Genomic DNA, 16,166 nt, shown 5'->3' on the forward strand with positions numbered 1-16,166 from the left:
TTGTGATTCGGGTGGTGAAGTTAGGGTAAGTAAGTTTCTGTGAGCTGTGACAGGGAGTATTTGTGAAGGTTCAGATGGTAAGAGATACCTGAGAATTAGCTTGAGGTTCCTTTTAAAAGAATTATACTGTAAGTATTTGATGTCCTGCTGTGCTGGATATTCCACACAATGTTGCTAATCTATGGTTGGCTCAAGAGTCACCTCTGTGGGTAGGGTGGGGGAGAGCAATCCCTTAGTTACCAATGTCTTTGCCTCAATTTTTTTGGTAGTCTTTTTGAGACTAATGGCTGTCTTCTGTGGAATATGCTAGGTTTGCCATAAGAGGAGTCATTCTCCCTGGGGAAAACTGGGAGCTTGAAGTGGATGGGTGGGGAAAGAGTCTGATCACAGGTGGCCCCTCATTTAGCCATGCCTTTGGATAGGGTGCCTTTTCAGTTACTAGGTCAATGTGAGGGAACATTTTTGGAGGAATAGCTGTGGTGTCCTGGATGTATCCTGGATTGACAGCGCAACAATTGTTCATATCTCTGCTGCTTCAGGGTGGGAAAAGGCAGGAAGGCACAATCCAGCTTGGTACAGTAAAACTTTTCATTTTTTTGTCCAGGCAGAGGTTAATAAATGGTAATTTTCTAGATAGGGAATGGGGAAAGGGGGATGGAAGCTGAGGTGAAGCTTTTTAGGGCTACCGTGAGGAATGAATGTGATGTACATGAGAGTCCCAAGTACATTCAGCCAGGCTGAATTTAACATCCAAACATTCTTTGATCATCACTCAGCACTTATATACAGTATAGAGTTGAAAACAGAACCAAATGACAAACATTCTCATTCTATGTGGGGAAGAGAGTATTTCTTGAACATGCCAAATACTGAGTCCTTGACATATTTTTTATAATTACCAAGGTCTTTCTAATTCCACAATCTAGTACCATCTTCCTTTTAAAGTAAAATATAAAAAGTCTCAAAAATAAAAAACAACAACAAAGATATATAAAAAGCCTCCCTTGTCAACTGAAGTGATTCTCCCCTTACCATTGCTGAGAGAATCTGCGCTCCCAGGACTGTGCTGCCTGGAGACCAACTCACTCCCTGTTTTCCTCATCTCTGTGTTTTCATTGTACCGTCTTTTCCAGTAGTTGAGTTCTTCACGATCTGATTCCTGACAGCGCCTCAGGACTGCCATGGAGCGTCTTGTTTTCTCTACCATTTCCATAATGCAGTTCAGGGCCTGAGCCAGGAAAGAAGTCAGGCAGAGCCATGGGATGAGGACATTCATACAATCAACATTGAAAAATCAAGGACAGGTAAACAAAATATAAAGAATAAAGGTTTAAGAAGCTTACAGATTTAGCAATATCAAGTTTATATTTGAAAGCCTTTCTTATTATTTCTCTTTAAATATATACACACAATTTTTAAGATTTCAAAATAATACTTTTTGGATTCATCATGGTTGAAGCAGCCAGTTTCATCACAATATGGTTCTTTAAAGAGTATGGTGAAAACACATTATATCTCTGCCTAAAGCAGGAGATTTACATAAGAATGCAATCAGAGAATTACGTTCAGAGCCAACATCACTCAGGAAGGAAAAGCTACTGTATGTATATTTCAAGCAGGTATTACATCTTCTCTTCCCTTTTTAGTGAGAGGGGAAACTCTCTTTTCCAATGGGGCAGAGTTTACATTCTGTGCCAGTGTACTAATTCTCATTTGTATTTGGAGAAGCTCCATTTATTTAACACTCCATTTATTATACCAGGCCCTGTGATAAGCACCTTGCATATCATTACAACCCCCATGAATTCAAATAATATAGCATTATTGTTTTTAAGATATAAAAGTTGAGGCTAAAAATGGTGAAAGAACCTGCCCATCACAGAGGTAGAAGTGGCAAAGCTGGGTCCTAAAACTCATAAGCCTATGTTTTTAACCATTATACTGCATGGCTTCACTTGGTTATGACCTCAAGTGATCACCCCACTACAAAGATTTGGGAGTTACTCTTAGCTCTCTAGCTGGGGCAGTAGTAGATAAATCAGCTTTTATTGCAAAGACACTGTAGCTCTGGTTAGTTCACTTCAAGCATACACACTCTTACTCTCAGTAACATTAAGAATTAAAAGTAACAAGTAGTTAGGAAAACTATACACTGTAAGATTCTTACATGATCAAGATGTTTCCATTCATCAGCCCATTCCCTTTCTGTCAAACGGTGGTCTACCAACTCATCTTGATAGCCTCCATTTAGACCTATTAGAAATTAGATTAAATTTGAAGATAGAGGTAAGAATACAGTAAACAGAATTCTACCAAGTAAATACAAATACATTCATACCAACTATGAGCACACTATTAAGGCCAATGACTCACAATGATATAAAACCAACAAGAAATCACTATTCAGAATGTATTAAAAAACTCCTACAAATCAATTATGAAAGACAAACAGCCCAAAAGAAACACAGGTAAGAGAAATAAATAAACAGGTATGTCCCAGACAAAAAAGTACAGATGATCCATAAACATATAAAAAGACATTCAAACTTATACGTAGTCACACAGGGTAAATAAAATCTTCACTAAGACGGTTCCACATCTATATATTGGAAAATATTAAATTGTCAATCATACTAAATGTTGGTAAGGTTGTGGCACAATGCAAGTGCTTAACCACCACAAACAGAGCTGGTGCTGTACAAGTACTTGGAAACAACTTAGTATTAACCAAGGTATAATTTTTTGCATGGTTTTTGATATACGTTACTGAAATTTGCATGAATGCAATGACTGTGTGAATCAAGGATATACTGAATTATCCACTACTTTGAAAATCATGTCACACATGGCAACACTGCTCATAGTATCTGAACTGTCAATGTAACACACCTGATATCAGTCTGAATTTATAGCTGTTGTATTCATAGTGATTCTGTATTTGTGCAACCATCTGCTTATTTCATCATATCTTCTTGTGTAGTCATGCCTGAGCACTAATATATTATAATACTTTCTTATGTATTATACTTTAGAATATTGATCCTAAAATTACGGGACTAAGGTAGGCTATAGTATCCATAAATTTCATTTTAGGAGAGTAAATTGGGGGAGCGTTACAGTTTATTTGTTTAAAAGTGGGGGGTGGGAAATGATTTGGTAAGAACTACTGTACTAGGGCATACATTTTCAAAAGAGGACTGGGGAAAATTAAGGAATCTATAACCAGCCTGGAAAGCAAATGATTGACTGTAAAATAAACCTTCAAGGTAGAGGATTAAAGGTCTTTCAAGTAGAACACTTCAAGATGAAAAAACCTTTTTCTAAAACTGTTAGAAATACAAGGAAAATCTGACCAAAATGCAGTTCTAGCTAGTTTTTAGCATACTTCTCTTAGAAGGTAACAAATTCAACTGGCAAAAAATGTGTATGAATATAGAAGAAATCAATAGGAAGGCGAATTTTTAACAGAAGAACCATACAGGACAGCTGATAAGGGAGCCATCATAGCACACTGGGAATGTACCCAAGCTCTCGGCATCAGAAAACTGGGGTCAGAATCTTGTCTCTGCCACTTTCTAGCTATGGGATTCTGGCCATAGTTCTGTCATCATGTATAAAAAGGCATAAACTCCATGGAATCCTATGTGTGTGGATTAAAAGAGATAATGTACATATACCACAATCTAAGTACTTAAGACTCAGTAAATGTTGGCAGCTGAGAACACCACTGCTGTCGTGGCCCACACCATTCAGCTACTACTGCATGAAGCCAGGGCCCTACTGTGGTCCGAGCCTCTGAAAGATGCTAGTGAGTCTAAGTCAGAAGGGGGGACAGGAAAATGTTCTGCAACTTTTTACTCCACAGGGCAACCCACAGATGGAAATGCAGGGCCAATTCTGGAAACTAGCAGCCCTTTGGTTCTCTGCTCTGACATATCTCCGCAGTTAAACTACAAAGAACCTTCTACAGTAAACTTATTTGAGTTTTGACAAGGAGCTTTGTTCAAAACTGATCTCCGGTGAGGTCTGCTAGGGGCCTTTTTGTTTTTTCTTAAATTTAATGGTTACTGAGGATGCGTATGCCAGGCAGTCCAAATGTGACAATTACCCAGCACAGGAGGTGGTGTTCTCTCCATTTTATTTTTTTTAATAAATTTTTTGGGTTTTTTTGGCTGCGTTGGGTCTTCATTTCTGTGTGCTGGCTTTCTCTAGTTGTGGTGAGCAGAGGCTACTCTTTGTTGCGGCGCACACACTTCTCATCGTGGTGGCTTCTCTTGTTGCGGAGCATGGGCTCTAGGCGCACAGGCTTCAGTAGTTGCAGTGAATGGGCTCAGTAGTTGTGGCTTGCGGGCTCTAAAGCGCAGGCTCAGTAGTTGTGGCACACAGCTTAGTTGCTCCGCGGCATGTGGGATCTTCCCGGCCCAGGGATCGAACCCATGTCCCCTGCATTGGCAGGTGGATTCTCAACCACTGTGCCACCAGGGAAGTCCTTCTCCATTTTAGATATGTGTAATCTGAGGCACAGAGAGCCTAAGCAACTTGCATAAGATCACAGAGCTAGTTAGAATGCAGAGCCAAGATTTAAATTTAGGTATGCCTTACCTCTGACCTAAATGTCTCTGCACTTTCACCTCTTAAGACCACATGTTTTACAACTTTCTTGTTTAATTTTAAAAACATTTTATTCTGAAATAAACTCAGACTTACAGAAATGTTGCAAGAATAAAGAATTCTCACACACCCTTCACCCAGATTTCCTAAACGTGAATATTTTTACCTCATTCGCTTTGTCATTCTCTATTTTTCTTCTGAACCATATCAGAATAAGTAATATCCCTTTATTCTTAAATGCTTCATTGTGTATTTCCGAAAATATGTTTAGCCTACTTCTATCATATAATGATAACAGCAACAAGGTATGAATTGAGATCAATTTCAAATGAGAATACTATAACTCTAACATTCTTTTTTATGTATAATATTGTTTTAGCTTATCAGTGGAAAAAAGCAATGATGATAGTATTTTGCTTTATCACTGAGCAGGAAAGAAACCCATGGATTCAATCTGAATTTAAATCATTACCATGCTGCTTATGCCACTTACTAAGATTGTGGTGTCTATCACGAACTTCTCGATGTTCTAGCATCTTGTTGGGTTCACGATATAGGTGGGAAGTTGCAATATCTTCTAAGGTATAGTGCTGAAGAGGTGGAGGAGTAGGATGGAACTGGCCCCCAGGATTCATGAGGGGCACAGTAAGGGCAGGACTGTGCCGGGGAGCAGGGCTAATGGTACACACTCTCTTGGCAGGAGGCTCAGGAGGAATTGTATCTCTTTCAAAACTGCTCTCTTCCCGCCTGTAGAAGAATGGGAAGTACATGTCTGAGCCTGTCAACAAGTGTTCATGCAAACACTGCCCGAGCACCTACTTTGTGCTATGTATTGTGCTATGCACTTTCACAAACAGGAAGATGATAAGAAAAGGTTTGAGATGAGGCATGAACTGAAATGTCTTCAGGGGCCAGGCAGATAATGGAAATTACTGATTTATCCCAGCATGAAAAGAGAGGTCAAATCTATCCATAACCAAGCAGAAACATCTCAACCTCATGAAGCAAAGGAGAAACTAAGATGACAGCATTTTCTTATGTGATAGGACTATGGAGGATTATGGGTTCAACTATTATTTAGAAATGTTTCAAGGTCAAATTTGCTACTGTGGAGGTCAGTACTGGAAAGAGACAATTCTCTATATGGGAGAAAAAAGGCTCACATAATTAATACGCTTGTGAATTGGTAGGGTTTTTAGTCATTTGCTTCAATTGTAACAAATTTTCCACTGTTATTAAAATGTTGCTTCCTTGACAAACCATAGAAAATAGCGGTAGATACTCATACATAAATTTCCAGGATAAATTATATTAATATAATTTCAATCTTCAAAGTAAAGCTGATTCATTAACTGTTATACTTTTACAAGACTTCACGTATCAGAAAAAAATGCCTTGAACAGATTATATTTCTCATGGTTCTGGAGCAGTGGACCCACAGAATGCTCAAAAGTAGAATTTATCAGCAGGGGTATACAGAGTCATCTAAAGAGTTGAGAAGCATATTGCCACCTGATGTTGGGACAAAGCAAAACTAAGAGTCCATCCCTACATATCACCACAGTAATCAAGTTGTTTTTCTTTCACAAGTAAAGGGAAAGCTCAGAGTGGTTCCAGAAAAGCAAGGACGACAAAGCTCTTCTCTGCTCACCTCTCTGGACTGGGCCTCTTTCCATTTCCATGCACCTCCATGAGCAGCTCAGAAGAGTCAGCAGGAGATGCAATACTTGTGTTGAGCAGAAGGTGTTCATGCTGAGCCAGGTACTGGGATGGTGTCTGCTTGGCGGCCCGAGCACAGTGCAGCAGTTCTCGCTGCAGCAGAGGCAGGTTCGCCTTGAAAAGAAGAGGTAGGGGCTGGAAGGCAGTTTTCCCAGTGTTGGGCCCTATACACAGGGCTCAGCACCTCAAAAGGCTTTCACAAACAAGATGACACAAAACAAAAGCCCTTCACTCTTTGTCATTCTAATTTTCATATGCCCCCCTCTGAATAAAGTGACATCCACTATACTGAACTTGAATTACTGTTAACTTGTCTCTTGTCCCCACAAGATGTAAATCCCCTTAAGGAAGAAACTATGCTTTATTACCTTTGTGGCCTAGTACAGAGTCAAAGCTCAATAAAGCTTTGTTGAACATAATGATTTAAAAACTTAAACATTTTTGAAGACTTCAGTTAGTTAGCAAATTAGTAATGCCTACATGGGAGTAGGAGGAATTCAGTCTTTCCTTTATCATTTTAAGTCCAGGTTTCTCTCTTGTGAATCTAAGCCATTTCTGATAGCACTAGTCAACCTTGCCTTCCTGTTCTCTATTACAGCTGCCATGGAATTCCAGAAACAGTGACTATTCTGGCTTAGTTGGAACATGGGGTTTTGAAAAAAGTAACAGGAGTGATGGAAATGAAGGCAACAAACCTTAGACTAGTCTAGGATCTGAGTATACACAGGTAACCCGTGGGCAGAATCTAATATTTCTTATTGTGGTGCACCAGTGAGCATGTTTCCTTATTTTGTAAAAGGATAATTATTTACGTACTGATTATTTTTCTTTCTCCTCAAACTTAAACCTCTAACAAGACAAATCATACAAAAAACCTTGTGCATCTTTAAACTTAACTGTTAAGTCCTTCATATTTAAAATATACTTTCCCCATATTTATTAAAAAAATTATATTTCCCCCCCAATTTAAAAACAACTCAGACTGAGCCCACAATAAGTCTTTATCCCAAGGGAAACAGATGAGAAAGTAAAAGAAGAGTTTAATACATGCAAGTAGTCATCCCTTTACCAACAGTTAATTTAGCAGGCACCATAATTAGTGACTGTTTTAAAGCAGAAATAAATTGACAAAAACCCAAATGCTAGCCAAAAAGCTGCCAGAACAACCTACCTCGTGCTGTTTTCCAAAATAACGAGAGTTAAGAATAGAGAATTTGATGATATAAAACACTTTTAAGTCTGTTCTATAACCTCAATCTTGTAGCAACTGTAAAAACTTAACTGAAAAAAAAATCATGTCAGATCTTTACATTTGTGACTTGTGTCCTCTGATGAATTTTTAAATATGCTAATCATTTTCCTATTAACACAAATTTCCCAAATCTCTCTGATTCTGGAGTCTTGGGGGAAATAATTATTTACTGGCTCTGATGCACAGAAAAGGGACCAAGATAGAACACACAGCTGTTTCAAGGCTGAAAAAGGCACCACAGACTGCTCTGAGAGGCCAAGGTGTCAATGCCATCAGAACAGAGCCCAACACAGGCTGTGCACTGAGACCTATGCATTTTCCTGCATGTCTATAACGCTCTAATTTTAAAAGTTTTAAAAAACCAGAATCAGTATTTCAGTTAAGATGACCCATCTTTTTGATGCATTACACTTTCTTAGGAAATAAAGGTAAAGTAAAAGAAGGTAAAAGAGGCATATTTATTTTGTCAAGACAAAACTGAAGATATTATGTGAGTACTCATATAAAAGAGAGAAAACCAAATTCTACAAATACTGTACTGACAAAAGTCAAAATACAGGGACTTCCCTGGTGGCAGAGTGGTTAAGACTCCGCCTGCCAACACAGGGGACACGGGTTCAAGCCCTGGTCCGGGAAGATCCCACATGCCGTGGAGCAACTAAGCCCGTGTGCCACAACTACTGAGCCTGTGCTCTAGAGCCCACAAACTACAACTACTGAGCCCGCAAACTACAACTACTGAGCCCGCATGCCACAACTATCGAAGCCCGCACACCTAGAGCCCGTGCCCTGCAACAAGAGAAGCCCCCGCACCGCAACGAAGCGTAGCCCCCGCTCGCTGAAACCAGAGAAAGCCCGCGCGTGGCAACGAAGACCCAACGCAGCCAAAAATAAATAAATTAATAAATTTTTTTAAAAAGTCAAAATATTAAAAAATTGAGCTCATTTTTTTTGTATAGTCTACTACTAATGAAAAGAATAGAATTCATTTGATAGGGAGGGATTGAGGATAACATTTTTAGCTTATTTGGGGTTCAACGTTAGTGTTCCAAATTACCAAATCGATTACAAATGTTCATCTCAAGGGCTTTGCAAAACAACGTGGTGGGCTGGATACGGGTCATAAGTTTACAGACTATGCCTGGTCTAGAATACATTGTTATCTGACTCTAGTCATTCATTGCCTTTGACCTATTTTATAGGACTGCAACTTACACATAACCGGTTGCAAAGCAAAAAACTTGTCTATGAACATGCATAAAATTACATGCATAGAGGTTCTAGAGACTTCCCTTGCCCACTGCAGAAGATTTACTTTTGTTTGCATATTCTTATCAATAATACTGACCTATAATGTCTGCTCTTTGGCTTCTTCCCTGAACAGGTTATAACACCTTACAGATTCCCTCACTAATAATGAATTAAATAAAATCTATGACACAGGTTCATTTTTTAAAATCTGTATGAGTCATAATGTTACCTGTTTTTAAAAATTGTTTAATGGGAAAAATGGTAACTTTACAGTGGGAAAGCATGGTGGACACCACCTTTACCAACTGATCAAAGTCCACACCACCAGTTATGAGACAAATTAACATCTATGTCTCCTGATAGCATGCAGTAATACCACCTACCTGCTATTTCTGTCTAAAATGCATAACCTCATTCTCATCATGAAGAAGTATCAGAAAAATCCAAATAGAAACATATGATATAAAATAACTATCCTGTACTCTTCAAAACTGTCCAAATCATAAAAGACTGAGAAGCTGTTCCAGATTAAAATGGACTGAAGAGGGCTTCCCTGGTGGTGCAGTGGTTGAGATATCTGCCTGCCAATACAGGGGACACGGGTTCAAGCCCTGGTTTGGGAGGATCCCACATGCCGCGGAGCAGCTGGGCCCGTGAGCCACAACTACTGAGCCTGTGCGTCTGGAAACTGTGCTCTGCAACAAGAGAGGCCGCGACAGTGAGAGGCCCGCGCACTGCGATGAAGAGTGGCCCCCGCTCGCCGCAACTAGAGAAAGCCCTCGCACAGAAACGAAGACCCAACACAGCCAAAAATTAATTAATTAATTAATTTGAAAAAAAAAAAATGGACTGAAGAGATATGACAATGTAATCCAACATGTGATCCTGAATTAGATACAGGAGCAAAAAAAATGACATTTTGTTAAAAACGACATTTGTGGGACATCTGGTGAAATATGAATAAGGTCTATAGATAATAGTGTTATAAATATCAATGTTAATTTCTTGATTTGATAATTATACTAAAGTATCAGTATTTAGATGTATCATGTCTGCAGCTTACCCTGAAACATTTCTGAGGAAAAAATAAATGGAAAGAAAAGAGAATAATAATGCAGATGTGATAAAATATCAACATTTGGAGAATGTGAATTTTATTGTACCATCTTGAAACTTTCTTGTGAGCATGAAATTATTTCAAAATAAAAAGTTTTTTTTTTTAAAGGAGCATATTATATATAAATTTAACAGTGGCTCACCTATCAGGTACGCATAATAATTTTAAACAGTGTCCCCAAAAGTTATGTTCCAGGGGACATTAATTCCAGAGGACGTAATTAGAAACTAGACTAACTGGGGGGAGGACAGAAGTAAACACTGCCTTCCCACATGCTCCTGTCCTAAGGGTTAGTCCTAACTTACAAAGGCCTCTGTTTTGACAGCCTCCTCCCATAACACACACTCTTCACCCCCTGGCCACAACCAAAAGACTGTGTCCAGTTACTTCCTCTGCTAAGAGCCCAACCTCCATGCCATGCACACCTCCATCCCACTCTACTCCTGCTCCCTGCCTCCCCACCTGCTCCTTCTGTGTGTCACCAACAGTGTCTGCATACAGACCACGACTCAAGGCTTTTGCAACTCTCATCTCATCAAGCATAAAGCTTATTCGCAAACCACTCACACTTCTGTAGCAGCCCCAAATAAAATACAGATATAAAATGTGGCAAGCTGCCCTGATGTAGATCATAGAACAGGGATCAGTAACAGATCTTGAGGAAATGTTGAAGATAAATTACATTCCAGTAGTAATCTCATAAAAATTACCTTGAGGAATGGAATAACAAAAGGACGAAGAGGAAAGTTTGTAGCCTCTTGGAGCTTGCAATGGAATTCTTCAATTGTTACTGTTGAGTTCTGAAAAGATAAATAGCATTGTTCAACTTCTAAAACTGGACAGTGTTCTAACATAAATCTGATAGTGCTGGACCCTTTGAAATAATAAGGAGAAGGATAACTCCAAGAGCACTATTGTGAACTCAAATCCCTCTCAAAGGTTAACCAAATTCTGTTTCCTTTATGAAAGAAATTCAGCCTCCTTGATTTTCTTCTCTACTACCCCAAATCTAACAAATTCCCCTCTATGCTCAGCAGCCTGGGCAGAATAGGGCATTGTCTTCCTCTCGTGAAGAGAGGCACTCAGGTTCCTTATATTGAGGGGTTCATCACAAGTCACCTCAGGTACAGGTAACCAAGCTTACAGTGTTTCCAGCTGAACAGTTCCCAAATCAGTCCAGGATATCATCTTAATGACTCGGAGCCTCATGTCTTCAGAAGTTCATTTCTTCATTGATTTTGCCTACCTCCTAGCATCAGTTCCCTAAATCTTCTAAATCGGAAGTTAACAACAAAAAAAGATGCCTTCTACCTTCCAGTGGTCTGTTTGCAAATCAGAGCACCTCCAAATGGGCAGACTTCCACTGGTTAGATTTTAGTATTCCCATGAAAGTTATTAGCACTTCCCCTGTATTTTTTCAGGTCCTTCTTTAAACTAAGATTCTCAGCTCCTTTGCTAAGAGGAATGTACCAATACAAATATTTTCTTCAAAGTTCACAAAATATTTTTATTTTTACTTCAATTCCCTAAAACACAGCAAAATAATAAGTTCAAAACAAAACATCAATCTGAATTCTTGCTTGTCTGAAAGAACAATGATGACTTCTAGGATTTATTTTTATAAAGTCATCAAGTGTTCAAAGATGTAACATGTACCACACAAATTATTCATCAGCAAAATATTGTTTCTTAACAAGAAGAAATGGAAAACATATAGGTCCTCAACACAAAACTGCATAAAAATCGTAATACCATCATACATCAGAATGCTTAAGATGGGGGACAGATTTGTATGCATTGAGGAAAGGTGTCTATAATATACTAAGTGAAAAACCAGAGAACATAGCAGTATATTCTAACAATCCATTTTTGAAAATAACACACATACATTTATATAGCATTTTAAGTGTCTGGAAGGACAATTACAACAGTAGTTATTTCTGGATGTGAAATTATGTTGGATTTTCCAAATGTATCATACAATGTTGAGAAAAAACTAAAATATTTCCCTTTGGGAAAAAAGAGTGTATCAAATTTAACCATGTTAAATGAAAATGTTTGTACAGTTTACCCCATTTCATACCAAAAATGTTCTTTTAAACCTTAGCTGAGTGCTTGTTTTAAGTAAATGACAGGTATACAATGCAACCAACTCTACTGGCAATCAGGAATAAAAATTAAGTGTAAGAGAATGCTATTCACTCCCTACTACAAATAATGCAATCAGGCCTCAAACAGTAAACACAAGTAGATTAAATCTATGGAAAGACTAAAGGAAATGACTAAGTTTTCTTATGGATGGACAAAGGAGGGAAAAGATTAACTTAAGTTAGAGAAACGGACTCAAGGCTATATATACTATATATGCCAGGCAATCCTCTATCCGAGAGGGAAGATAGGCCATTGTTCTGTTATCCTTCCCTCTCATTCAATTACTTAATAAATAAGAGCATAGTTGTTTGTTTCCTCATAGTCTAGTGGGAAAACTGAAAAGTAAGCTATTCATTACAGTATGATCACAGTACATGTGTGCAGGACACTACTGGCATGCAGACATAGGGGGACGAGGAAGGCTTTATAGAAGTGCCATCTGAAGAAGTGAAAGTGCAGCCTTGAGAAAGATGCTTCTGAGGAAGACAGAATGTAAGAATGCAAAGTGTGAGGGGAATCTAGTCCACTGGATCCTAAGGGCAACACTTACAGAGATCTTACAAGACAATGGGTATAGATAGGCCACCAGACTAAAATTTTTTTTAATCTTCTAAGATTTTGGAATAATGATAATCATAGGAAGTTGCAAAAAATAGCACAGATAGGTTCCTCTGTATCCTGCACCAAGGTTCCCCCAATGTTTATATTTTATGTAATTATAGTGCAATATCAAAACTAGGAAACTACCATGGTAATATGTGTGTATAGTTCTATGCCATTTTATGGCATGTGTACATTCACGTTATCACCACTGAAATCAAGACCAAGAAGTATAGAAACCCTATCTACCTTTATCCTCCCTGGTTTATAAAAATAATTGTTTTAAATATTTCCTTTATATATACTGACAACCATAACAGACAAGGTTATAATTTTTGCTTCAACCATCAAACATAATTTAGACAACCCAAGAGAAGTAAAGTCTATTGTATTTACTTATATTTTTACTCTTTCCATTTTTCCTTCACCTATCCTGATATTTCAAGACTCCTTCTTTTATTGTTCCTTTCTGTTTCAAGAAGCTCTTTTAGCCTTTTTTTTTTTTTTCTGGCCGCGTCCTGCGGCTTGTGGGATCTTAGTTTCCCGACCTGGGATGGAACCCGGGCCCTCGGCAGTGACAGCCTGGCACTGGACCGCCAGGGAATTCCCTAGCCATTATTTTAGTGTAGGTCTGCTGAAGACAAATTCTCTTAGTTTTACTTCATGTGAAAATATTTTGATCCTTCTACCCTTCATTCCAGAAGGATACTTTTGATAGATACAAGATTCTGGGTTGACAATCTTTTCTCCCAGCACTTGAAAAATATGTCACTTCCTTCTGGCATCCATGGTTACTGATGCTTTCTCTGTTGCTTTCAAGATTTTTGGGGATGGGATGTCTTTTTGTTGTTTTTTTTTTTTGGCCACACCACAGAGCCTGTGGGATTCCAGTTCCCTGACCAGGAGTTGAACCTGGGCCCTCAGCAGTGAGAACTCGGAGTCCTAACCACTGGACAACGAGGGAATTCCTGGGATGGGATGTCTTCTTTGAGGTATGCTCAGCCTTTTTGAATCTGTAGGCTTGGATCTTTTGTTAAATTTGGGAACTTTCCAGGCATTATTTCAGCCCCACATTCTTTCTCTCTCCTCCTACTGTGACTCAGATCTTTTGTTATACTCTTTTAAATCCCTGAGGTTCTGTTCATGTTTTTTTACTTATTTTCTGTATGTTGTTTAGATTGGGTAGTGGACTTCCCAATAAATAGATTGGGTAGTTTTCTATCATTCCAGCTTCAAGTTCACTGATTCTTTCCTCTGTTCTCTACAGTCTATTGTTGAGTCCATCACTGAGTTGTTTTTTTGTTTTTTAAAAATTTTTATTTATTTATTTATTTATTTGGCTGCATTGGGTCTTTGTTGCTGCACGGGCTTTCTCTAGTCATTGTGAGTGGGGGTCGCTCTTTGTTGTGGCGCGCGGGCTTCTCCTTGCGGTGGCTTCTCTTGTTGCAGAGCATGGGCTTCAGGTGCGCAGGCTCAGCAGTTGTGGCATGCAGGTTTAGTGGTTGTGGCACACCAGCTCTAGAGCACAGGCTCAGTAGGTGTGGCTCACAGGCTTCGTTGCTCCGTGGCATGTGGGATCTTCCAGGACCAGGGCTCGAACCCGTGTCCCCTGCATTCGCAGGCAGATTCTTATCCATTGTGCCACCAGGGAAGTCCCCATCACTGAGTTTTTAATTTCATTATTATATTTGTCAGTTCTCAACTTTCCATTTAGTTCTTTATATCTTCTATTTCCTTGCTGAGGCTTTGTATTTCTTCATTTGTGTTGCTAACTGCTCACTGAAGCATTTTTATGATGTCTGCTTCAAAACCCGTCACATATTTCAAACATCTGGGTCATCTTAACTGATGTTTGTTGGTTACCTTTTCTCATTCCACTTGAGATGGTCAGTTCTTGGTATGACAAGTGATTTTCTGCTGTATCCTGGATGTTTTGGGTTCTATGTTGTAAGACTCCAGATCTTATCTACGCCTTCTATTTTCGAGGCATCCTCTGATAGTGTGCCATTGGGAAGAGAAGAATCTTTGATGCTGTCAGGTGGGGTATAATCCCAGGCTCCCCACTCAACCTCTGTTGATTTGTAGAAGGAAAGAGGGGTTCCTTACTGCTGGGCAGGGGTGGGAGCTCAGGCTCCCCAGTAGGCCTCATAGGGGAGGGGGAAGGGTGTACATTATTGTGGTTTTTTTCCTGAGGTGTTTGACTGTCACAGAGTGATTTTTGTCCAAAAGTTTTGTATCTTGCTTGGTTGCTCCTTTCCTAGTCCTTTGGCTAGAAAGAGGTGGGGGTTTTTTTTGTGGGTTTTGGTTTGTTTGCTTTTTGTCTGTGCTCATTAGTATTTCCATAATACTGGCTTCTCCAGACCACAGTCCAGGATATATGATGACAGCACAAAGCCAAGGGAACTCACTGCTGTGTACTTCCTTGAGTCTCAAGGTCACTAGCCAATGTGCCTTCTTCTCTCCATCTTTCAGAGTCTTCTTACTTTCGTTTTATACATAATGTCCATTGTTTTTTTGCTGTATTTGTCAGGAGGGATAGGAAGAAGTATACCTTTCTGTTATACCTCTGAACCAGACTTGATATGACTACATCATATTCCATTAAACTGAGGTACTGTCATTTACTCAGGCTATTATAGAACGTTTAGGTGGTTCAAATTTTTTGGACATTATAAATAATGTTAGTGCACATTGTTTATAATTTTTTTAGGATGAATGTCAAGGAGAGATACTGGTAGGTCAAAGGAACTGTCTAGTTTAAGGTATAAAACTACCTTCCAGAATGTGTATTCTATAAATAAGTAGCCAGAGTACAAAACATTTACCTTTACCTTGCAGTGGAAATTGCCACGCTTGCTTCCTGGTACAGTTAAGGACCACCAGCACCTTACCTCTTCTCTTACACACCAGAAACACCAAATGCACACAGGTGAACTAAACTCTTGCTACCTAACTGTGTGGCCTTTTCTGACTTTGCTAATGAAGTCTCCTCCACATGGAATGACTGTTCCATTTACATATGCCTGCCAAAATCTTAATGATTCCTTTCATAAATACAAGACCAAATAAGGGCTTCCCTGGTGGCACAGTGGTTAAGAATCCGCCTGCCAACACAGGGGACACGGGTTCGAGCTCTGGTCCGGGAAGATCCCACATGCTGTGGAGCAACTAAGCCCATGCACCATGACTACTGAGCCTGCACTCTAGAGTCCACGAGCCACAACTACTAAAGCCTGCATGTCACAACTACTGAAGCCTGCGCACCTATTGCTTGTGCTCCGAACAAGAGAAGCCATCGCAATGAGAAGCCCTTGCACCACACCTCAGAGTAGCCCCCACTCGCCGCAACTAGAGAAAGCCCATGCACAGCAATGAAGACCCAAAGCAGCCAAAATAAATAAAGAAATAAATAAAAATAAATCTATAAAACAAAAAAGACCAAATAAGGCTTTCACAGATACAGAA

At 39.3% G+C, this 16,166-nt stretch overlaps 1 protein-coding gene across 4 annotated transcripts in view; it reads right to left on the minus strand.

Annotated features, from left to right (window-relative positions):
• CBFA2T2 (CBFA2/RUNX1 partner transcriptional co-repressor 2) overlaps positions 1-16,166 on the minus strand; it is a 180,996-nt gene that overhangs the window by 21,062 nt on the left and 143,768 nt on the right. For all 4 annotated transcript variants that reach the window (XM_068523864.1, XM_068523863.1, XM_068523862.1 and 1 more), the window contains 5 exons: positions 10,661-10,750; positions 6,263-6,444; positions 5,105-5,358; positions 2,168-2,253; positions 1,033-1,228 (listed from right to left, as the gene is read on the minus strand). In XM_068523864.1, coding sequence (XP_068379965.1) covers positions 1,033-1,228; positions 2,168-2,253; positions 5,105-5,358; positions 6,263-6,444; positions 10,661-10,750 — 808 coding nt within the window. The remainder of the gene's footprint in view (positions 1-1,032; positions 1,229-2,167; positions 2,254-5,104; positions 5,359-6,262; positions 6,445-10,660; positions 10,751-16,166) is intronic.

This window comes from Eschrichtius robustus, chromosome 16, assembly GCF_028021215.1.
Source record: "Eschrichtius robustus isolate mEscRob2 chromosome 16, mEscRob2.pri, whole genome shotgun sequence".
NCBI lineage: Eukaryota > Metazoa > Chordata > Mammalia > Artiodactyla > Eschrichtiidae > Eschrichtius > Eschrichtius robustus.